The sequence below is a fragment of the Protopterus annectens genome, chromosome 6.part0 (genome assembly GCF_019279795.1).
Source record: "Protopterus annectens isolate FY-2018-M chromosome 6.part0, PAN1.0, whole genome shotgun sequence".
In the NCBI taxonomy this organism is placed as follows: domain Eukaryota; kingdom Metazoa; phylum Chordata; order Ceratodontiformes; family Protopteridae; genus Protopterus; species Protopterus annectens.
Genome location: NC_056737.1, coordinates 1,986,122,103 through 1,986,146,234, shown reverse-complemented (window position 1 = coordinate 1,986,146,234; position 24,132 = coordinate 1,986,122,103). Strand labels below are relative to the sequence as shown.

At 41.4% G+C, this 24,132-nt stretch overlaps 2 protein-coding genes across 2 annotated transcripts in view; one reads left to right on the top strand and one right to left on the bottom strand.

The window, feature by feature from the left end:
- Positions 1-24,132, bottom strand: part of PLEKHA3 (pleckstrin homology domain containing A3) — a 610,832-nt gene that overhangs the window by 82,547 nt on the left and 504,153 nt on the right. Inside the window, exon 7 of the mRNA XM_044073717.1 lies at positions 11,985-12,094. Coding sequence (XP_043929652.1) covers positions 11,985-12,094 — 110 coding nt within the window. The remainder of the gene's footprint in view (positions 1-11,984; positions 12,095-24,132) is intronic.
- Positions 15,442-15,694, top strand: LOC122804406 (V-type proton ATPase subunit G 1-like). Its single transcript, XM_044074237.1, is given in 1 exon segment — positions 15,442-15,694. A coding segment is annotated over 1 exon segment (252 nt). The 5' UTR covers position 15,442.

Here is a 24,132-nt window from a genome sequence, read left to right as displayed (position 1 = left end):
TAGAACAGCAGTCCTCCTCTCTCACTGCTTTACTGGATGGACCCTAAGGCTCAGTCATTGGGCCCTTTTTTTTCATGATACCTTTCAATGCAATGCCACACACCTGCTATCCTGCATCCATATAGAAAATGTACAAGACGCTCAGTATTCATCTCAACTAAGTAATGTCCAGAGATCATCCAAATACTAAAAACAACCTGTCCGTAGTTACTTCCTTTTGAGACTTTTAGTGCTGCTGTATCTCTTTATTGGGAGTCTTTTACTGCAGTGTGTTTTTATATTTGATGTTTAACAATTTTGCAGTATTGTTTTGTCTTTCTGTCAATGCTTTCATCTTTCTGTCAGTGTGTCTTTGTGTGTGCTTGCTTCTCAGTGCTACTTGTGCAATGAATATATATATATACAATAAACTCCACTCCCCTACCACAACCCCCACAGTCAAGCTACCCATGAATACTCCCTGCTAGTTCCCTCCTAGCATTTCACCTAAATATTAGAAGTATTAACAATAAGATTCCCAACCTACACATCCTCCTAGCAACCCACTCCCCACACATTATGTCTCTTACGGAAACCTGGCTAAAACCCAGTACTACTGACAATGAGATACTACATCCGGGATACAATATTCACTGGTTAGACCTTGCTACAAGGAAAGGAGGTGGGATAACAGTCCTTTACAAAAATACTCTAACCGTTAATAGAGACACCATTCAACCTCCCCAATTCAATAACACGGAACTCCTCATAACCAAGCTACAGATTAACCAAAACAAACTCTTGAACATCGTCTGTGCATACATTCCACCAGGCAACAACCTAAATACCTTAGATCGTCTCCTTTACTGGTTATCCTCTACCTATCCCCAGGAAACCATAGTTCTTGGTGATTTTAACACCGACTGGCACCCCTGCTCCTCCGACCCCCCTCTTCACTCATATAAACTTATCTGGGTTTAAACAGACCATAACCTCTCCCACTAGTATAAACAAACTAACCAACAAGGAAAGTATCCTAGACTGGATCCTAGTTAATAACCAACCCCAACTGTACACAGCTGGTACTCTCCCTGATGACCTCAGCGACCATTGTCTAACCTATATCATAAAACATAAGGCAGGAAACCCTCACCAGCCCAAATATAAAACATTTAGAAACAGGAAAAACTTTTATGCTGCTATATTCCAAAATGAATTAAAAGCAGTTGACTGGTCAAAACAAAAAAAAAAATCTAACATTACAGGAGGCCATAGATCACTTTAAATTCCTAAGTATCCTTGATTCCCATGCTCCAGCACGTACAATAAAAACTAGATCAAATACAGCACCATGGCTCACAAAAGATACCAAAGCTAAAATCAAAACTAGAAACAGAGCCTGGGCTAGCTGGAGAATAACCAAAGCCCCACATGACCATCTAAAATATCGTCAACTCAGGAATGATACAAAAAAAATCTATTTTACTGGATAAAAAAAGCTTCTACCAAAATCTCCTACAAAAACACAACAACCCTCAAAGGTTATGGGCAGGCTTAAATCAACTACTTTGTCCAGGTCACTCCACCACCCCAACCCCGGCTAACTGCACCCATAGTTCCCCAGAGACCACAGCTAGACCATAGCTAGCGCCTTTAATAACGTTTTCACTAAAACAATCCAATCCCTAGCAAATCAACTAACACCCTCTAACTTAAACCACATGCCTAATCTACCTAATAATCACCCAAAATTTAGCTTCCAACCAATATCCACTAGTTTTATCAAAACACTTCTAAAAAAAAAACGAAAACCTACCACCCTCGCTGCTGACCTCCTCCCTGCAGAGTACCTACAAATAGCTGCAGATGCCATTGCATACCCCATATCTATCCTCATCAACAGAACCTTATCAGAAAATGCTATCCCCTCCCTCTGGAAAATATCTAACGTCATCCCACTCCATAAAGGTGGTAGCTCCTCAGACTTATCCAACTATAGACCCATTGCCATTCTTTCCCCACTAGCCAAAATAATGGAGAAATGTGTTCACAAGCAACTAATGCAATACCTTTCACAGAATAACTTACTATCCGACTCCCAGCATGGTTTCAGGCCATACCACAGCACCACCTCAGCCCTGCTTTCCTTTACTACTGCCATAAACCAAGACAGGAATGACAATAGGCTAACCTCTGCCCTCTTTCTTGACCTATCAAAAGCCTCTGACATGGTCAACCATGAACTTCTCATTCTTTCACTAAAATCTATTTCCCTTAATAAGCCTGCTATCCGGTGGTTCCAGTCCTACCTGACTGGTAAACAGCAGGCGGTACTATGGCAGGGCAAACTCTCCAGCCAGTTACCTCTCACACTTGGTGCCCCTCAAGGCTCCATACTAGGTCCATTACTCTTCTCTCTTTTTATCAACAACCTCCACACTGCTATCCCTAAAGCCATCTGCATTCAATACGCAGATGATTCCACTCTCATCTGCTCAGCCACCTCCCCATCCGATTTGCAAATCTTAACCCAAAATACATTTAACACTATCGAGAACTGGCTCACCAACCAACGTCTACTTCTGAACCCCAATAAAAAGTACAGTTTTGTACCTACCATAAATGTAGATGTTCGAGGATTCCATTGCTGCAGTCCTTACTATTGGGTATAGTCCGCGTCCAGTCGGCCCGAATACCAGAGTATAAGGCTGACGTCGGTCATGTCGCCTTAGACTGACGTCAGTACGTCAGGGTACTAATGCGCATGACCGACGTCATATCCTCAGTCTTTTCTTGCCCCAGATGTCAGAAGACCCTAGAAAGACAAGGCCCAAAATACCTGCACCAAAAACATGTACAATATATACAAGAATATATACAAAAATATAAGCATGTAAACTCACCTACATAACCACCCCTAAACACAGAGGGGAGGAGGGAGGGTAAATTGGACTGCAGCAATGGAATCCTCGAACATCTACATTTATGGTAGGTACAAAACTGTACTATGTTCTTCGTTTTCCATTGCTGCAGTCCTTACTATTGGGTAGAATCCCAAAGCAGAGGTAAGGAAGGCTGGCAAATCATAAAGAAGGAGGAGCTGACAACATGCCTTGCAAAACAGCTGTGGCAAAACCAGCCCTAGACTTAGAGTAGATAGGAAGGTGATAATGCTTAGAGAAAGTATGCACTGAACTCCAAGTAGCTGCTTCCAAAATATCCTTAGTTGCCACCCCCCTTAGAAATGCTGTTGAAGTGGCAGTAGCCCTAGTGGAATGAGGCCTAATCCCAGCTGGAATCTCCTTGCCATGATGGGAATAACAAAATGCAATGCAAAAGCCAATCCACCTAGAAATAGTTTGTTTTGACACAGGCTTGCCCTGTGAACTCAAAGCAAAAGAAACAAACAACTGCTGAGACTGCCTAAAATCCTTAGTCCTGCTTAAATAATAACGCAATTGCCTGTGTACATCTAAAGTGTGCAAAATCTTTTCCCCTTTATTTTGAGGGTCTGCATAAAACGTAGGCAAATGAATAGTTTGGTTTAAAGCCATGCTAGAAACCACCTTAGGCATAAAGGAAGGATTAGTACGTAATGATACCCTATCCTTATGGAAAATCAAAAAGGGCTCTACTGCCATAAGGGCCTGCAATTCAGACACCCGCCTTGCAGAAGTAATAGCCAACAGAAAAGCAGTCTTCCATGACAAGTATTTCAATTCAGCAGTAGCTGCAGGCTCAAAAGGTTGTAGAGTAAGTTTTTCCAACACAAAATTGAGATCCCAAGCAGGAGTAGGAGCTCTCGTGGGGTCTTATATTCTTTGCCCCTCTAAGAAACTGCTTGAACAAAGGATGTGAAAACAAAGGTGGGTCACAATCATAGTGAGCTGAAATTGCTGCAGCATGAATCTTAATAGAAGAGAAGGACAACCCTTTGTCCAATAACTCGGTAAGATATTGAAGAGCCACACTCAAATTAGGCTCAGAAATCTCCAAATTCTTTGCTGTACTCCAAAATAAAAATCTCTTCCATTTTTCTGCGTACACTCTCCTTGTACTAGGTCTTCTAGCTTCCATAATCACATTTAAAACTTGTTGAGGAAGTTGAGACCTGCTGTGTTTCAACACAGAATATGCCAGGCTGTTAGATGAAGAGAGTGAAGCTTGACATTGAGCAGATGACCGTCCTTCTGAGATAACAGATGAGGAATCAGAGGTAAAGGCCATGGAGGCTTCTTTACCAGACTCCGTAGTAGTGGGTACCAGTGTTGCCGAGGCCAATCTGGAGCTATCAAAATCATCCTTGGCCTGTCTTGTCTGACCTTTAATAGTACCTTTGGAAGAAGAGGCAGAGGTGGAAAGGCATACACATGAAGGTTTTTCCAACTGAAAGACAGAGCATCCACTTTCCAAGCTGTGTGATGAAACCCCTTTGTGCAATACTTTGGCAGCTGGTGGTTTAGTGGAGAAGCGAACAGATCTATGTCTGGAGTTCCCCATGACACTGTCAATTTCTGAAATACATGAAGATCCAGTTTCCACTCGTGGGGATCCATGATTTGTCTGCTTAACACATCTGCTAAGGAGTTCTGTGCTCCTGGCAGAAACCTTGCCTGAAGAGTTAGTTGCAAGCTTAGCGCAGTCTCCCATAAAATCATTGCTTGCCTGCATAGAGGATAAGAATGTGTTCCCCCTTGCTTGTTGATGTACCACATGACAGTTGTGTTGTCTGTTAGAATCAACACCTGCCCTGGAAGAAGTAACTCCTTGAAAGCCAGTAATGCGAACTGGACTGCTAACATCTCCTTCATGTTGATATGTAGATGCAGTAGTCTGGCAGGCCACTTGTCTTGTATCCACTTTCCATTTAGATGAGCTCCCCAAGCAATGTCCGAGGCATCTGTCGTTAAAATCTGACTCGCCTCTGGCCGGGTCACAGAGAGTCCCTTGTTTAGGTGACATTCCTGAGCCCACCACAAAAATTCTCTTTGAAGGCAAGGTATTATTTGAATGACAGTGTCCAAATCCTGGCAGTGCTGTGTCCATACATTTTTGAGATACCATTGTAACTTCCTCATATGCAGTTTGGCATTGGGAAGCACCAGAATACAAGATGCCATGAACCCTAATGCTTGAAGGACTGTCCCTGCAGTCAGCACGGACTGATGAGATAGTTGATGGAAGTAAAGTGATAGACTTCTTTGTTTGTCCGGGGTTAAAAAGGCCATCTGGGCTGCTGTATTCAGTCTCACACCCAGAAAGCACATGTCTTGAGAGGGTACTAGACTGGACTTTATTTCGTTCACAGAATACCCTAGGCATCTTAGCACTGCTATAACATATTCCAGATGCTGTAGAAGGTCTTCCTTTTCTTGAGCCAGAATCAGGCAGTCGTCTAAGTAAGGATAGATTTGAATTCCTTGTAGCCTGAAGTAAGCTATCACTGGAGCCAGAACCTTTGTGAATACTCTGGGCAGTAGATAAGCCAAAGGGCAATGCAGAGAACTGATAATGAGAATCTCCAGCTCGAAACCGCAGATACTTCCTGCAACTTAGCCTGATAGGCACATGAAGGTAAGCTTCCTTGAGATCTAAAGTTACCATCCAGTGATCTTTGCCCAGCAGAGGTAAAAGCTGTTGTAACGTCAACATCTTGAACTTGGGAATGTCCAGATAAGTGTTGAGGAGAGATAAATCCAAAATTGGTCTCCACGTGTTCCCCTTCTTTGGTACTAGGAACATGCGAGAATAAAATCCTAGGCCCCTTTCTGATACAGGGACTGGCTGAATGGCCCCCATTTGGAGTAACTGAGAAACCTGCTTGTGAGCCTCTTTTCTTTGTGGAGGAGGAACGTCTGGCATGCCTTTGAAAGGGGGCATTGTATGGAAATAAAACCTGTAACCGTGGTGAATGATGTCCAACACCCATCTGTCTTGAGTAATTAAATCCCAATTTTCTTTGAAAAGAGACAGTCGTCCTCCCAAAGGAGCTGCCAGACGAGAATCTACTGGCAGCTGAAAAGGCAGGTCATTGGGTCTGTTTACGAAAGGACTGACCCCTGCCCTCACCAGAAGTCTGAGCAGGTGAACTCCTGTTCTAGGCCTAAAAGAACCTTGAGCCCTGCCCCTACCACGTCTAGACCTACCCCTAGACTGGGAGTCATAAGCAGGATATGTCCACCCCTTAGCAGGCCAATTTCTACTAAACTTGGTGGCTGTACCTGCAAAAATCTTTAACAGTTTGCATAGACTTAGCTTTGTCCTCCATTTTCTTTAAAACTGCTTCCACAGGCGAACCAAACAACACATCAGACTGTAAAGGAGCATCCAAAATCCTTGTCTTAACATGCTCAGCCAAATTCTGATCCCTCAACCAGGCATGCCTGCGAAGAACAGAACTAGTGGCAGCCACCCTCGAGGAGGCCTGCACAGCATCAAAACCACATTGCAAAGAATGCTTGCCCACTTGTTCAGACACATAAACCAAATCCAGCAACTCTTTACACTCAATACCTTCCGCCAAAGCATCCACCTTAGATTTCAATTGTGAAAGGAGATAATTTTGATATTTCAGCATGTGAAACTGACAATTTAACGCTCTCATGGCTAGAGTGGAAGAAGTATACACTTTCTTACCCCACCTATCCAAAGCCCTCGCCTCTTTGTCAGTGGGAACAGGATTTCTAACCACAGAGGCTTTAACACCTTTAGGCCCCTGAGAAACAGTTTCTGGGTCCGCCCTAGGACTCTTAAACAAATACTTATGAGCTTCGGGCACCCTATAGTACCTATCAGGTTTAACAGGAGCAGGAGGCAAAGAATCAGGGTTCAGGAAGCCTCTGCAAAACATCTTCCACCCCATTCAACACAGGAGGTATAGCTAAGGGCCTATGCTGGGGTAGAAACAAGAATTCCCTAAGCCTCTTCCTGGAATCAGAGTAATCCTGGCCTTCCCATTTAAAGTGCTCCCTCATGGAATGCAGAGACTCTGAAAATGAAAAATCCTCAGGAGGAGAAGCCGGAAGGAGTGGCATCATCCACATCAGAATCAGAATAAGGAGGATACTCCTGCAAATCTTCCGCAGAAGACTCAGAAGCCTCTGAACCCTGTTCAAAACTGGCAAACTCTGGTTCCACCCTAGGCCTCTTATCAGGAGGGCCCATAGAACCTCTAATCATAGTAATCAAATCTTCTGCCATTTTAAGCATATGTTTCTTAGGTACAGAACCCGAAAAGCTAGGAGAAGCCCCCACTGAAGCTGAACTTGGCCTACCTCTAAAAGAAGTTTTAGCAACAGAAGGAGAGGCTCTAACTACTTTGGGAAGAGAGGGAAGAATAGTTACCTGAGAAGCCCCCTCAGCCTGGCCTGCCTCCTGAGAGGGTACATCCTGTAACAGTAAAGTTTCTGCCGGAGACTCCATAGAAACTCCTGGCAAAACCTCCGGCTCCACTGAGCCTCCTAAAGAACCGACGTCCGGGACTGCCGGTTCATCAACCCTAGGCTTCGCTGTTTTGTCCTTGCGCTTCTTGGACGAAGCGGGCGTCGGAGCATCCGACGGCATTTTATAATTGCAACGCTTCCCAAACACTAACCTGGCACAGTCTAACCTCCTCTTAATAGTGCGTTTGTTAAACCTAGCACAAGAGCGGCAACCAACAACGTCGTGCTCAGGCCCTAAACAAGGTATACACAATGTATGGTAATCCTTATGAGGTATCTGTTTCCCACAAGAAATACAGTTATTCACTTTTTCTGACATCCGGTTAAATACTGAGGCAAGAAAAAACCAAAACGTTCCCCAACGGGGTACTTAGCCAACTCTGATTCGGTCTGAAACTCCGGTTTCGGAAATATTCCAGAACGCCAACCTGCACTCGCAAAACTGCTTCTGCATCGGACCATGCGGCAAAAAAGACTAAGGATATGACGTCGGTCATGCGCATTAGTACCCTGACGTACTGACGTCAGTCTAAGGCGACATGACCGACGTCAGCCTTATACTCTGGTATTCGGGCCGACTGGACGCGGACTATACCCAATAGTAAGGACTGCAGCAATGGAAAACGAAGAACATCTAAACTTCTACTCTTCTCTCCCACTAGTAGATCCACCACACTTTCATTCTGTCACATCTAACAATGGTACCACTATTTCCCCAGATAATCACACCAAACTGCTAGGGGTTATCATAAACAATAATCTCAAATTTGACCTACAGGTCAATAAAACCATACAGACCATCAATAAGAAGCTTGGATCACTGTATAGAAGCAAGACATTTTTAACCCCACTGGCTAGGACTACAATTGCCCGATCACACCTACTCTCTACACTTTTATATGCCTTGCCTGTACTCTCAAACCTCAACAAATCTGAACTAGGCAAGCTGTCCCACAGCTATAATCATATTGCCAGATTCGCCACTGGCTCCACCTATAGAACCCACCACTGCCAGAACCCTAAACAACTAGAGTGGCTAGAACTGCCCCAGCTTAATTCAATTCAATCAACTCCTAATAGCGCACAAAATTTTATACCACCCTGAGGATATCCCCTCACATAAAAATATTATTAAGCCATATAGCAACCTAGGATCCCTACGGTCAGCCGATAAACTACTGGTCCAAACCCACAAAGCTAATAACTCTGCTGGTGAATCCATGTTTGCCAACTTCATTGGCAAAACCTGGAATTCATTGCGAAACTATACAACCCTACAATCCTCCAAAAGTCTCTTAAAAAAAAATACTCAAACAGTATCTCAAAGTGAATTGGCTATGTCCATGTACCAACCCTGATTAGTTATAAACTAAAAGCATATTCTGCAATTATCATAACGTGTAACTACATCACCAAGCTCTGCTTCCAGTCTGATGTCTCTTACTTTTAATTGTCTGTCCGTGAGAATTGTGCGTCCCTACTAGGGAACACTACTAACCCATTGTATATAATCACTTTGTTTTTATAACTGTTGCTAACTTCTGGGTAATCTATGTAAGTTTGTCTATGTGGAGCTTTTCTCCCCGGGCCTCCGCTGAAAATGGACATGTATCCAGTCGGACTATCCTGGTAAACAAATGTAAAATAAATAAATAATAAATAAATAATATGTTCAAAAGAATTACCTCCAAGTGTCTTGAAAATTGAACTAGTTTGTTCAACCTTTTCAAACCTTCAGCAGTAAGCCTTGTAGAGTTGAAACTAGCCTCAAACTTAACCACATCAAACTTAAGACTATGCTCTTCTGTCCACAATTATTTCAGTATGAAGACTGCAGACATTTCACAAATCTAGATAAAGACAAGAACTCCTTTAAAGATACCATGCCATCAATGCTTCACACCAATGAAACCACAAGCTTAATCTATAAAGCATATCAATAAATGACAACCCATGCATGCCTCACTACTATCAGAGATTCTGTCCTTCCTTGTTCTTTCTATTTTTCAAGCAATTACACACTCTGTAGCACCTTTGTCACCTGCAAACTGCAACAGGCTTATCACAACATATCTTTGTTCCCAGATATCCACCTAAAACTCATGATAGGCATGCCCTTAAAACATATCCTGGCTAGAATTTGACAGCATGATGTCATATTAAGAATAGTACATACGCTATTGTCCACCGAAATCCCCCTCATCAACTCTTCTGCTTCACTGATGTAGCCAAATCACACCATGGTTGTCAAAACTGTTTAGAAATAAACCTTTGACCTCTAACAATAAACACTTCACCTCGTTTCTTCTTTACTGTTTCAAAAACTTGAACATGCTATTTTTAGTCATGAGAACTGATTTGTGTTCCTCTTTCTTTAAGTTAGCCCTCAGGCAACACATTTCAAATGTCCTGGAAACACACAAGTAAAAAGATCCACTGGCTAGCTTGTAAATCTTTGGAAATACAGCATTCTTTTCTGAAAAGTAATAGTTTACCATCAGTGGGCAACTTTAACACCTTTCTGTGGAAATACTCTTCATGTATACTATGTCAAACAGCAATGTGACCCAAGTAATGCTTTTTATTTCAACATCTGATATTAATATGATCTCTGTAGTATCTTCTCTCCCACTGTGATTAGGACTGCTACACTGATGACTTTGACTGTAATGTGATCTATGTGACGCAAGATTCTTAAATATTTTAACTAATAATGTCTGGCATCACTAAAGCTATGCATTTAGTCTGTCATATTCTGTGTTATAAATTATGCTACTATTTTGTAAACTATGATGACATGGAACTTTTCTCCCCAATGTATGTCCGATCACACCACCCTGGTTAACAAACTGAATGAATGAATAAGTACACAGAAAAAAAAGAACTCGCAATAACGCTTACTATAAAATAAAAATAAACAGCAGAACCCACAGGTACACTTACTGCTTAAGACTTTCATCATTTTTCTAATTATTAACTAAGGTTGTAATCCTTCCTTGTCATTAGCCTGAGGACCAAAAAGGTTGGCAGTACTATAGTATACACCATAAGGAAAAACTGCAGGAACCAACAATGAACACGTGACTCCTAGTCTAAATTAGTTACCACTGGTTTTAGAAGAAATCTACAATGTTAAAAAAGGCAGAAATCACTATATCAAATGTTTATATGCACTAAACAACAAAACTGCTTGCAGTTTAAATGAGTGCATTTAAATAGAATACAGTATATTCCTTGCAGAGTCAGTAAAAAGCAGGCCAGTAGACAAAACTGTATGTCCCAGCAATGCTGCTACAAAATCTTAAGTTAACCCTATGGCATGGCAGATAGAGCCTTCATATCCAATGGACAAGTCTGAAATGGACAAGGCTACAATTCAAATCACGATTTGCTATACAGATTAATTTTTAGCACGGTTACTATTAAAGAACTGCCAGCAATTCACTGCTCCTTTGAGTGTTTTTCTTTTCTCAGTGGTTGTGTGATCACTGCTATGTTAACAAAGCCTCCCCTCTGCAATTTTATTTGTATGGATGAAGCAACAACGTGCACTTTTATCTACTTCAAGCCTCGTTAGGAAGCAATTTATTGGGAAACAATGGACAGGGGAGGTGTAAGGAGTGAAAGAGAAGCCACCATATAGCAAAATACCACCAACATTAGTAGTGGGTGAGAAGGGGATGGCTTACAGGCTACTAAACTGTTACAACATGTCTTTAACATGACTGTTGTGATATTTTCCAAAGGCATTTCAGATTCAATTCTTGGATAGGAATTTAATATCCACAGAAGTACATAATGGAATGGTGGGGAAGCTGAAGCTGTAGAAGCCTATTACAAAATGGAAAAAAAAGGAAAATATATGAAAAAATATGAAAGAAACAAGAACAGACTCAACTCCAGATGCATTACTACACAAATCAGTTCTGTTTTTGGGTGGGAACAAGCTGGTTCATATGTTAGGAAACTGCCCTTTTCACACTACAGCTTCATGGCCAAGAGCTGTACATGGATAGTGCTCATTAGGACTGCTAAAGATCTACTACTAAACTCAGGTGTCTGTGGTAGTGGCAAGTACCACAACACAGGCATTCTAAGGATAAGGCTTATAGTTGAGAGTTTACAATAGTGACACAAAAGAATAGAGTTTCTGGTTCAAAGCTGCTTCACTTTTCGGAAAGTCCACTTGCGAAAAAGGTTCTGAAGTTCTACCACAACAGACAGTCCTAATCATGATGTCGTAGTCAAGTCTTAAACACTGGGAAGAACAGATATCTGTTACACTGTTCAAAACTCTTGCATCAGTAGTTACATATATATAGATTACACAAACTAAGATAGCAAAGACTTGGGACTTGTGTCACAGAGGCATCAGTATTCTTTTCTAAATGAAAAAATAAGTGCCTTTTTGGTTATGCTGCAACTACAAAATCAACTACTTAAAGAAGGCAGTTACTCAACAACCAATTACACTATGTTATATAGATGATTATGACTTACATGCCAAGTTCATCAGCTACATACATAGAACAAAATGGCAGGTGTGAAATATCTCATACTTACTTTCTGTATCTTCAACAGGACTGTCACTGTGAGATTCTGTGTCAGAGTATGTCCTTGCCCGTCTATGTGAAACACGCTGGAGTGAAGGTTCTTTGGCTGAGTGACTAATTCTGTTAAGGCACACAAGTTATTTGTCCTACATTTACTTTCACATTTTCACACTTATTTTAATATACAAAATATTCATAAATACAGAAAATAAATATTACATAACCTGCAAGTGAAAAAAAACATGAAAAAGAATGTTGGTGGAAGTGAGTTACTTCAGATATCTTTACTAAGTCAAGGACTACTACGATGGATTGGGAGAGAGTGTGTGTGTGTGTGTGTGTGTGTGTGTGTGTGTGTGTGTGTGTGTGTGTGTGTGTGTGTGTGTGTGTATTACCTACTCTATATCTCTCTATATCTATCTATATATCAATATATCTTAAATTATAGACATTTACAGAGAGTATGTGATGGTGCTTGGTTTGATCACAGGTGTTATTAGGGAAGGGAGTCCAAAATAGTATATGCACACTGGCAATGGTCACTGTCAATTGTAAGAACAAGGTAAAGTGTAACACACTGAGGAAGGGCATGTATTCTAAATAAACAGTTTGCTACTTACTATTATCTGCCTAGCATTTCTGATTACTGGACTTTACCTTGTTGTTTGTGAATATTTTGTGTCTGGAGTGACAGTTAACCTCAGAGCTGGTCCTAGCTGTTTTTCGTTGTCACTATCGATTGTACCCACAGATTCATAGATATTTTATGTTTGTGCACAAGCAATGATTTACTTTGTAAGGTATTTTTTTTCTTCTCTGCAGTTCTGTGACCATGGACTTAGTATATACATCAGTAAGGGTGTGTGGGAGAAGCGAATCTCTTCCCACACAAAAACAGTTTTTTTAATGGTACATATGTTATACAGAATGTTTTCTAACTGTAAATCAGTCAAGTGAATTTTCAGTCAATCGTGTTCACTGATTCGTGACTCAGTCAAATGGGCATTTAATCAAATAAAATAAATATATATATATATATATATATATATATATATATATATATATATATATATATATATATATACATACACACACACACAAACACATATATGTGTATATATGTACAGTGGATGTAAAAAGTATACACACCCCTGTTATGATGCCAGGTTTTTGTGATATAAAAAAAATTACACCACAATAAATCATTTCAAAAGTTTTCCCTTTAATGTGACCTACAACCTGTACAATTCAATTGAAAAACAAACAAATCTGTTTGGGGAAAAAATATAAAAAAATAAAAATGTACAATAAGCTAGTTGCATAAGTGTGCACACCCATAAACTAATACGTTGTTGAAGCACCTTTTGATTTAATTACAGCATTCAATCTTCTTGGGTAGGAGTCTATCAGCATGGCACATCTTGACTTGGCAATATTTGCCCACTCTTCCTTGCAGAAGTGCCCCAAATCTGTCAGATTGCGAGGGCATCTCTTGTGCACAGCCCTCTTCAGGTCACCCCACAGGTTTTCTATTGGATTTAGGTCTGGGCTCTGGATGGGCCATTCCAAAACTTTAATTTTCTTCTGATGAAGCCATTATTTTGTTGATTTGGATGTATGTTTGGGGTCATTGCCGTGTTGAAAGGTGAAATTCCTCTTCATCTTCAGCTTTCTAACAGACGCCCGAAGGTTTTGGGCCAAAAGTGACTGGTATTTGGAACTGTTTATAATTCCCTCCACCTTGACTAAAGCCCCAGTTCCAGCTGAAGATAAGCAACTCTAAAGCATGATACTGCCGCTTCACCGTGGGGATGGTGTTCTTTTGGTGATGAGAAGTGTTGTTTTTGTGCTACACGTACCTTTTGGAATTGTGGCCAAAAAGTTCAACCTTGGTTTCATCAGACCATAACACATTATGTGCTTTTGGAAGACTTGATGTATTGTTTTGCAAATTTTAGCTGGGCCTGGATGTTTTTCTGTGTAAGAAAAAGGCTTCTGTCTTGCAACTCTACCCCACAGTCCAGATATATGGAGAATGTGGGAGATTGTTGTCACATGTAGTACACAACCAGTACTTACCAGAAATACCTGCAGCTCCTTCAGTGTTGTTGTAGCTCTCTTGGCATCCTCCTGACCAGTTTTCATCTTGTCTTTTCATCAATTTTGGAGGGATGTCCAGTTCTTTGCAACGTTACTGTTGTCCCATATTTTCTCCACTTTTTGATGACTGTCTTCACTGTGTTCCATGGTATATCCAATGCTGTGGAAATTTTTTTTGTACCCTTCTCCTGACTGATACCTTTCAAAAATGAGATCCCTTTGACACTTTGTAAGCTCTCTGAGAACCATGGATTTTGCTGTAGCAAGCAACTGAGTAAATGTCAGGAAAATCCTATTAGGGGTTATCTTATTTGGGGTTAATCAGAGACTCTTTAATTGATGGCAGGTGTGTACCCAAGAAGACTGAATGTTGTAATTAAATCAAAAGGTGCTTCAACAAAGTATTAGTTTAAGGGGTGCACACTAAATGCAACCAGCTTATTGTACATTTTTTATTTTTTATATTTTTTCTCTAACAGATTTTTGTTTGTTTTTTTAATTGAAATGTACAGGTTATAGGTCACATTAAAGGTGGGAAAAGTTTTGAAATGATTTATTGTGGTCTTGTTTTTTTATATCACAAAAACCTGGCATTTTAACTCAACCCACAGTACCTTCTCATGGTGCCTCCTCTGTGCTTAACACCGAGAGCGCCACGAGAAGAAACTAATTGCAAGCTGTTACCCCCGAGTGCCTTCCACAAGTGTGAGGAACTGTGCTGCAGATTTGTAGCTGAGCTTAATGTAAAATATGCCGAAATCGTAACTGAACTTGTAGTTTTTCTTATGCAGTTATGATTCAGCGTGTTTTAACATTAAGTTCACATTAAACTTTTACCAAAAAATCTGTTTCCAAAGTTGTTGATAAAGCAAGTGGTGGAAGCCAATCAGATTCTTGCAATCCAAGCCACCACTTGCGTCACACCTCCACCCCCAGTGCTTTCTTTCAGTTCTTCAACACACATCTTCACCCACTTTCAGACGTGCAGGATGCTTTTTTTGATCTATAAAACCATACCTTCCTTACTACAGAACCTAAATCTAAATATAGCCGAAACGTGACCATAAACATAAGAGGCAGAAAATATGCTGCACATTTTATTGCCTGATAAAGTAGCTCTTGAATTCAACTTGCTCAAGAAACAATTAGCAGGTAACTAGTAAGCAGTGCTCCTTTCGTTGGTGTTTGTCACTTTGAACTTTGTTGGTTCTGTGCCACGATCAGCTGACAGCTCACTTATAATATCGCATGTGCTATTCTGCATTACTATATTTTATTTCTTTGCAGTTTAAGGGTGTAGTATTTTCTATTAATTAAACAATTGTGAGTAGGTAACAGAAAGATTAAGGAACCGATATAGCTAAGGTTATGGCTAGCCAATCTCAGGGAATACAGCTGCTGTTACAGGTGGAGAAACGAGCAGCAGAGAAGGTTTCAGAAGCCAGGAAGAGGAAGACTCGAAGGCTGAAACAGGCAAAAAAAGAAGCACAAGCCAAAATTGAACTGTATCGATTGCAATGAGAACAGCAATTCAAAGATAAAGAAGCAGCAGCTTTAGAGTCTCATGGTAGTTCAGCTTCTGAAGTGGATAAAGAAACAGTGTTTGTATATATAGCATAGCGTTTTTATACCTGTACACAGCCCTCGTGAATACTTGGATGCTGTGCTGTGATGTTAAAGTTGGCAGATGCAATGTAACGTGGAGACCTCATGGTCTCTGTATTTTATAACATGTTATATACGAGGCTTTCAGAAACATTAAGGCAGTGGTATATACGTGTGGCTGTGCTTCTCTTTAGAAGAGTGGATGGTATGCCATTAATATTACTGGTATGTCGTACAGGCTATGTTAGTAACCTGCTGCAGTTCAATGTTAGCTTCTCATAATAATGTTTTCACTGAGGTTCAATGTCTTTCGTTACTATTAAGAGTTTGCTCTGGACTTATTTCCACTGCTGCATTTTCTCTAGCCATGCGGATAATCCTGTGCAATTCGTTCTGTTTTTTTAAAAATTTTTTTTTATTGGAAATTTGTGCAGCGTTGATATTAGACTTGCATGGGAGTGTTTTACAGAATGTCTTGCTGGTCTTCGTGAGTGTGTGCTAAGTTACTCGTTTGCATAGTATTTTGAAACTATTCATTTAATTGCTCAGGAAGGATCCCAACAGGATTATTCAGGCACTGAAAGGCACAATAGACCCAAAGCTCAGAAAAAGTGCAGAAAATTAGCTTAACCAGGTGAGGGACACGAATGAATTTGACAAACCAGCTCTGCCGGACTTACAGTCCAAAATAAGATGGAAATAGCGATAAGGCCCTATGCCAGATTGGCTACACTTCTCTCTCTTTGACTGAGCTAACAAAAGCGCGTTTGTTAGACTTCTGAATGGCAATTACACATCACTGCTGTCCTTTATTTTAAGTTTGTCCTGATACACTGTCAGTGCAGGAAAAGTATGAATACCGTTTATCTGATGTGGTTATTTCTTGTAACATGTGTCTACTTGTTTCATTTGTCTGCTGTTGCAACCATGTGGACCCTTTTCTGAAGTTCTGTGGCTGAGAGGAGATGAGATGGGATTGCTTCCTTTTGTTTGGCCTTTCTGATTTGATTTGACCGATTTTACGCTCTCTCCAATTGCCTACAATAAGGTTATGAACACCTCTCGTAAACACTTCTGGACTGATAATAGATTTATTAATCAAATTACTGATGTCGGTTAAAATAGAAAAGTGCACAATCAGTGTCCGTGCTTACTCATAAAATAAAATTAAATACCAAATGTTTAAACCCTTAAACCCTTTTACCAGTTTGATGTTTGGGTACCGGTTTGTGTTGCAAACATATTTCAAAATGGAGTTTGGTGTTTGTAATTGCATGCAGTGTATTTATGAAGCTCTTTTTCTAATATTTTTATGCAGTAACATTTGCTTGTGTGGGACAGCGACCTTTCAGTTGCTTTGTAAGGTGTTTTATTTTTCAGATTTTGTCAAGTTATTAACTTTTGAGTTTGTCAAGCTATTAACTTCATGGTGCTGTCTGATGCTAAGCTGGCCTGTCTCCTGAAAACATATTTTCCTGTCACTCACTCTCTCTTTTGATGTACCTGTACGGTTTTGCATGTTTGCTTGTTCTTTCAAAACAAGATAGATTTGCATTCAAATTGTTGCTTATGTTTAAAGGTGTGCACACTACTCAGTTCAAAATTACAGACGTGTGTGTTCTGTTTACTGTCAAACAGCAAGCACTACAGACCAAATTTGATCATTTTGATTGAGTAATCCTGCAGCGGTCATAGATTCATTGGACATGCAGGCAAACAGACCAACTTGTCAGTAACCAGTGGCTCTAACACCCTTTACCAGGATGATATGCCTTGTAAATAAATATTATTACTTATATTCTAATTCCAGCATGGAGCAACCATATATTTTGGACCATATTTGGCTTTGTCAGTCATGCATAGAATTTACGTGAGAGTAAGGGCTCTGTAATGTATAAATGTTATATTGATTTTATTGAATTACTCTGGTCTTTTCCTAACAGATGGTAATGACTCAGTCTTATATTACAACTGTACCAGGAATGTAATGCATGGCTACTCAACAGGTAATGTGCAGCAATTATCTACCTGTATATAAGGGGTTTGTTTGGGTGAATGTTTCATTTTGGTGCTTGTACATCCCAGGAAAGGTACTGAAGGGTCGTTTTAGGGAATATTTCATTCTGGTGCTTGTGCATACATCAGCATTTCATCGAAGAGGTCGCTTGGGTGAATGCTTCATTTTGGTGCTCACTAACATGGAAGACCATTGCACCCTTCCCTGTGTGATGTCCTCCCTGGTAAGATTGGACCATAAATCAGTCTCGTTCAATGTAGTTATAAGACCAGACACCCCATGAAGCTTATTACTATCCATCTGATGATGTACGGGCTTATGCCTATCTCAGCAAGTTTAACTATGATCCCTGAGTGGGAGACTGTATCAAAAGCTTTTGCCAGATGTTTATAAGTAGTATGTACCATTTTACCCTCATCCATGGGCCTGGTGACTTTCTTGAAGAAGTACACCAGTTTGTTCACCGGCACCATGACCTGTTCTCTGAGCTGGTCTATTATTTACTAGACTATTTTAATTAGTAAAAATATGGTATAAACAGTATAAGTTACTTTTGCCTCAGGTTTCAGAGATGGTTATGAAATATTTTTTTTTATGTATTCAGTTTTCAAAGTGTATAACTGAATTAACAGGAAACAAATGAAGTGAGATAGGAATGAATATCTAAACTTGTGATGGACAGATGTTAACAATATCCAAATACTGTCTTCAAGAACATTGGTGATAAATAACAGTCTGTAGAAATGTTGGAATGCTGGATAACAAGAACAGTGTTGATAAATATATCCAAAGGTCCTGAACATATAGGTTCATAGGTGGGTACTAGGCTATCTGTCCGAAGGCATTTATAAGCCTAGACGGAATGTGTTGGCTTTCGCCACTCCCTTAGATTAGTTCCCTGTGCCTCTGTCCAGCAGAGCCACTGAAGTGATCCCTGGGGTAAACTTTCTGTTTCCCATCCACTCGTCAAGGTTTCTCTTGAAGAGGGATAGCGAAGAGCTCTGACTAATGTAGATTGGAATCTTGTTCCAGAGCATGGGAAGTCTCTGGGACAGGAATCTATCCCTCCAGCACATCCTATTTATTGTTGTGGTGAGGTTTAGATCCCTGGATAGTGTGGCTCGAGGGGATATGGTTTTCTTTAGGTGGAGCATGTCCATCAATTCTGGGTTGGACATGGCCTTATATGTCAGGCAGAGATCACCTCTGAGTAGGCGTTATGCAACCGAGTACCGCTGGAGTTTCTTCAGTCGAGCTGCATAGGGCATCTGCTTGAGGCCAGTGATCCTCTTGGTGAGGAACTTCTGTGGTCTTTCCAGTTGTTGCAGGTGTCTTGTAAGGTATATCCCAAATGGGGCATTGTACTCTATGATGGGTCTGATGAGTGATGCATAGAGGGGCCCAATGACCTCTTTTGATCTGGATGCAAACCCTTTTGTGATTAGGTGGGCCACATAGAAGGATTTTCTAACCACTTTGGCAATGTGATTATCAAAGGAGAGATAACTATCTACTTGGGTCCCCAGATCCCTTATTAGGTCTTCCGTATTTAGGGGGCTACCACCTATGTGGTAGTTTGTGAGTAACTTGCTTTTTCCAAAGGGGATGACTATGCATTTTTTGGCATTTAGGTTGAGGCCATGGTTTTGACAACAGGTATCTGTCTCAGTGAGACCCTTTTGGAGGATGTCTGTGTCAGCCGGAGAGTCAATTATAGCCCCTAGTTTGCAGTCGTCTGCGAACTTGGTCAGCCATAGCCCTCCTGTGCTTGCCTGTATCTCTGAGAAGTATATGCCGAACAGGATGGGTCCTAAGACTGATCCCTGGGGAATGCCACTTGTAACCGGTTTAGAGTCAGACCTAGCTCCTGCAACTCTTACCATGTGGGTTCTGTCCGTGAGCCAGTTGGCAACCCATCTCGTGACGTAGGGGTTTATTTTCAGTCTGGTGAGCTTGTCTATAATACCTGAGTGGGGAATGGTGTTGAAGGCCTTTGCGAGGTCTAGGTAGGCTGTGTGGACCACATTTCCCTCGTCTATAGCCTTGGTAACTGTCTCAAAGAAGTCTACCAGGTTTAGGAGGCATGATCTGCCCTTAACAAAGCTGAACTGGGTAAAGTCCAGTGTTTGGAAGTTTCCAATGTCTCTGTTAATGAGATCCGTGATGATGTGCTCCATAGCTTTGCAGACCAGGGTTATAGGGCTAGTCAGGCTTATAGGGCGATAGTTCCTGGAGTCCGTTGTGGCTCCACTTTTGTGGAGCAGAATAACCGTTGCTGTGCGCCACTCTGTGGACATGTAGCCTGTGGAGAGGCTGAGTTTAAACAGTGTGTTTAGGTGGGGGTTAGTTCATCTTTGAGCTCGTGTAGAACACAGCCTGGGGACACCGTCCGGTCCCATTGATGCTGTGTTTTTGGCTTTGGAGAGGGCTCTTTTAACCTGAGTGTCTGTGATTTCAGGGGCACTACATTCTTCTGGTAAGTTATGGGCCCTTTTGGGGGTGAGAGGGGGGTGAAGTTTGCAATGAACCTGTCTGCCAGGATGTTGGCTATATCAGTCGGTTCTTTGTATTTTGTGCCATTCTGCACTAACTCCGAGCAGATTTGAGAATTACCACTTAGATTCTTGACACAGTCAAAGAATGCCTTGTGGTTATCTTTGGAGTCCATGGCAATTTTTCTTTCGAAGCTAGCTTTGGATGATTTTATGAGGGAACGTAGTTTCTTGTTGATACTGATCAGGGATGTCTTCCCTTCTTGGGATTTTACCCTTTTCTGTACTAGTTTCCTTCTTCTATTGTATAGCTTGTTCATGGCAGGAGTCCACCAGACTGGTTTCCTTTTCTTGGAAGAGTGAGTTTTGGTTTTGTTTGGGATAGCGCAATCCATGCATTCTTGTAGGTGCCCGTAGAGTGCATTAGTGAAGGATTTTTCAGCTTGGACAGCGTTATCCTTTAGTATGGGGGCTTTGAAACTTCCCACCTCAGTCTTAAGTAACATGAAGTTTGCTTTTGAAAAGTTTTTCACGGTGGTTTCTTTGACCGGGGGTGGTGGCGGAATGTGGATATCCAGAGTGATTAGTTTATGGTCAGATCTAACCAGCGAGGGGTTGACCTCCGGTGTGGAACACCGGCCCATGTTGGTGATGACCAGGGTCCAATATGTTGTCACCTCTGGTGGGGGTGTTGACCAGTTGATCCAGGGCATTTGAGTTTATAAATTCTAGGAAATGCTGAGCAAGGGAGTTCGTACTTGAGTAGTTCTACCAGTTAATGTTTGGGTAATTGAAATCACCCAATATCAGGGTGTTTGGTAGGACCTTTATGTTTCCCAGTGTTTCCAGGAATGCGGAGTGGGGGTCCTGGGACATGGTGGGTGATCTGTAGCAAGCTATAATTTGGCATGGAAGTTTTTCCCGTTGTTAGTTGTACGTGGAAGATCTCTGAAGCATCGTGCTGTGCCACTAACCTGGAAGTGTGGGTATCCTTGATGAATATGGATACTACCTCGCCTTTTGTATTTCGGTCCAGGTTTTGTGGCCAAAATGTATGGTATGAGTTGTAGCCTGGTACTGCTGGGGTGCTCTCTGCAGCCTTAAACCAGGTTTCTGTTACGCACATATATCGATTTTCTCCATACTGAGAAGTGCCTCGAGTGACTGCATTTTGTGGTTTAGACTTCTGGCATTGAGCAGTATTACCCTCAGTTTTTTGTTACTTGAGCTTTTTACGGCGGTGGGTTTGTCTTTTGAGCCTTGCCTAAAAAAGGCACCATGGGGGTGGCAAGAGCCTTGGCCAGTATTCGAAAGCCTAAGGGTGAGACGTGCAAGCTGTCTCTAGCAAAGCAGCGTGGCTTGTCGCGCATGTCATCCCAGGCTGACAGACACTAGATCCCCTTTGAATGACACCAAAAGCTTAGCCAATTGTTGAAATTGATAATTTTTTCTCTATACCGTGGTATCATTCTTGGTGAAGGCAGGATGCTACTCAGGGTCAGGGTCATATCGGCCTGGGCTACGTGATCAGAGAGCTCCTCCATGTCTCTTTTCATGTAGTCCAGAGAGGTACGGCTCAGGTCATTCACACTAACATGGACAATAACAAAGTCATATTTGTACTTGTTCTGGAGTGACCTGAGTGCTTGTGTTATGTGGTGGATCCTGGCACCAGACAGGCAACTAACAATAACTTTCTCCTTGTTCAGCCTAGTGAGTGGGACGTCAGTGTGCCTGACTATAGAGTCACCTATTACTAGTGTGTTGGGTATGTTATTTTGCCTTAAGGGCTGTGATTGTGTGGCACACTGGTTTTGTGAAGTATGTGTTTCATGGTTTGTGTTGGGGGGTGGAAGTTGCTTGGATGTCTGCTTTGGAGGTCTCTGTTGCTTTTGCAGATTTTTATTTAGAGCCTCCGAGTATGTTTTTGTATATTTATGTTTGTTTTTTGCCAGTGCTGGTTTCACAGGTCTATGTGAGACTGGTGGTGTGATGCAAGTAATTCCCTTCTCCTCTTGACTGCCTGGTCCAGTCTTGGGTTGAGAGAGCTTAGCCTCCAGTTTGGCTGTATAATTGTATCTCTCACATGTATTAGTGTTTGGTGGAAGGAGGAGAGGGTTGTCTGTGTACATGAGGCAACTGTAACATTGCCTCAAAATGCCCAGATTCACCAGATGGACTGGAGAGTACACCTGAAACTGCCCTTTGGACATGCCTGGATAGGTACAGTGAACTGTTTTACTGATTGGCTGGTAAGGTCGAATAGAGAGCCTTGACCTACTCTACAGTATACGGGGGTCTAGTGCTAAGGTTTATTAGTGCTTGCTATGAGTTTTGGGCAAGTGCTGGGATGAGAAGTGAATGATTTGAGTGCTTAAGTTGAAAGTTTGTCTGGTTCCAAGGGAAAAATTGAAGAGTAGACTTTGCGGAGCCGGGAATACTTATATCCTAGCTAACCGGCACTGCCCGGCGTGCAAAACAACGCAAATTTGGGTTTTATAGCAGAGAAATGAAAGAGATCGAAATTAGCCCAAAATGGCCAATAAACTACTAATTTCTGGGCTGAAACCACTCCTCCAGAGACAGATAGGCTGCTCAAAGTTCGGTTCTCCTGAATAATATAAACTGAAACAGTCTTCTCTGCTGATTAATGATGGGGAACGTTACTGAAGGGTAGTTTGGGGAAATATTTCATTCAGGTGCTTGTGCATACATCAACAATTATATTGAAGGGGTCGCTTGGGTGAATGCTTCATTTTGGTGATTGCACATACTAGGAAATGCTACCGAAGGGTCATTTGGGTAAATGTTTAATTTTGGTGATTATGCATACACCTCAACTGAAGGGGTCAGTTGGGTGAATGTTTCATTTTGGTGCATGTGTATACCTGGACATACTAATGAAGATGTTGCTTGGTTAAATAATTCATTGTATATCAGAGAAGTGCTTCTACATACATGGTCAGACTGCCACAACATGTTTGGGTGGGATGAAAGTCTGCGTGAGGTATATTATATTGTTGATTTTTGGCATAGCTCACCCAGATATTTTGAACAATATTGCTGCCTTTTTCACTGCTGTGTCTTATTCTAACTTGAGGGATGGTTGGGCAAGATAAAATGATTTACTACTTTTGGAGTAATTCTTACATGGATCAGCCAGGTAATTTACATATTTCTGACTTTGTCATTTCTGTTTATGATTATACTCAGTGTTTGGCTCAGTAACATAAATGTTATTACTTGCACAAAAGTACTAGCATGGAGCAACCATATATTTTGGGCAATATTCCTGGCTTTGTCAGTCATGTGGGGAAGGGCCCAGTAATATCTAAGTGTTATACTGTTTGACTGAATGACTCAGGTCTTCTCCTTACTGATGATACTGAGTCTGTGTTACGTAACAGCTGCACAATATAATATAATGAATGCCTACTCAACAGGTTATGTGCAACAATTATCACCTGTGTCTCAGAATGCATACCTTTGCAGTAATGAAAGGAAGGTCATTATCACATTAGCAATACGTGCATTTACAATATAGCAGTGTGTCATTATCACTTTTTTGGGAAAAGTCTCAGCTGCTGTCACTGTTATTCACTTAAGAGAAGTCGTTATCACTTTGATGAATGCACAAGTCAGATTGTGGTTTTTCTCTGCTTGGACTAATTGCAAGCAACCCCCTCATTCTTCATCAACTACCTACCCTCCTAAACCCCTGATTTTTTTCTTCGTGGTGCAGCGGTTAGCGTTGTCACCTCACAGCAAAAAGTTCTCCCGTTTGATTCTCGGCTGGAGCACCTTCTGTGTGGAGTCTGCATGTCCTCCCCACGGCGGAGTGACAAAGACATGCAGGTAGGTGCGAGCGTGAATGGGCGTGCCTCCTTTGAAGGTTGGGCGTCGGGCTGGCAACTCGGCACCGTAAAAATCCACTGCCAATCATG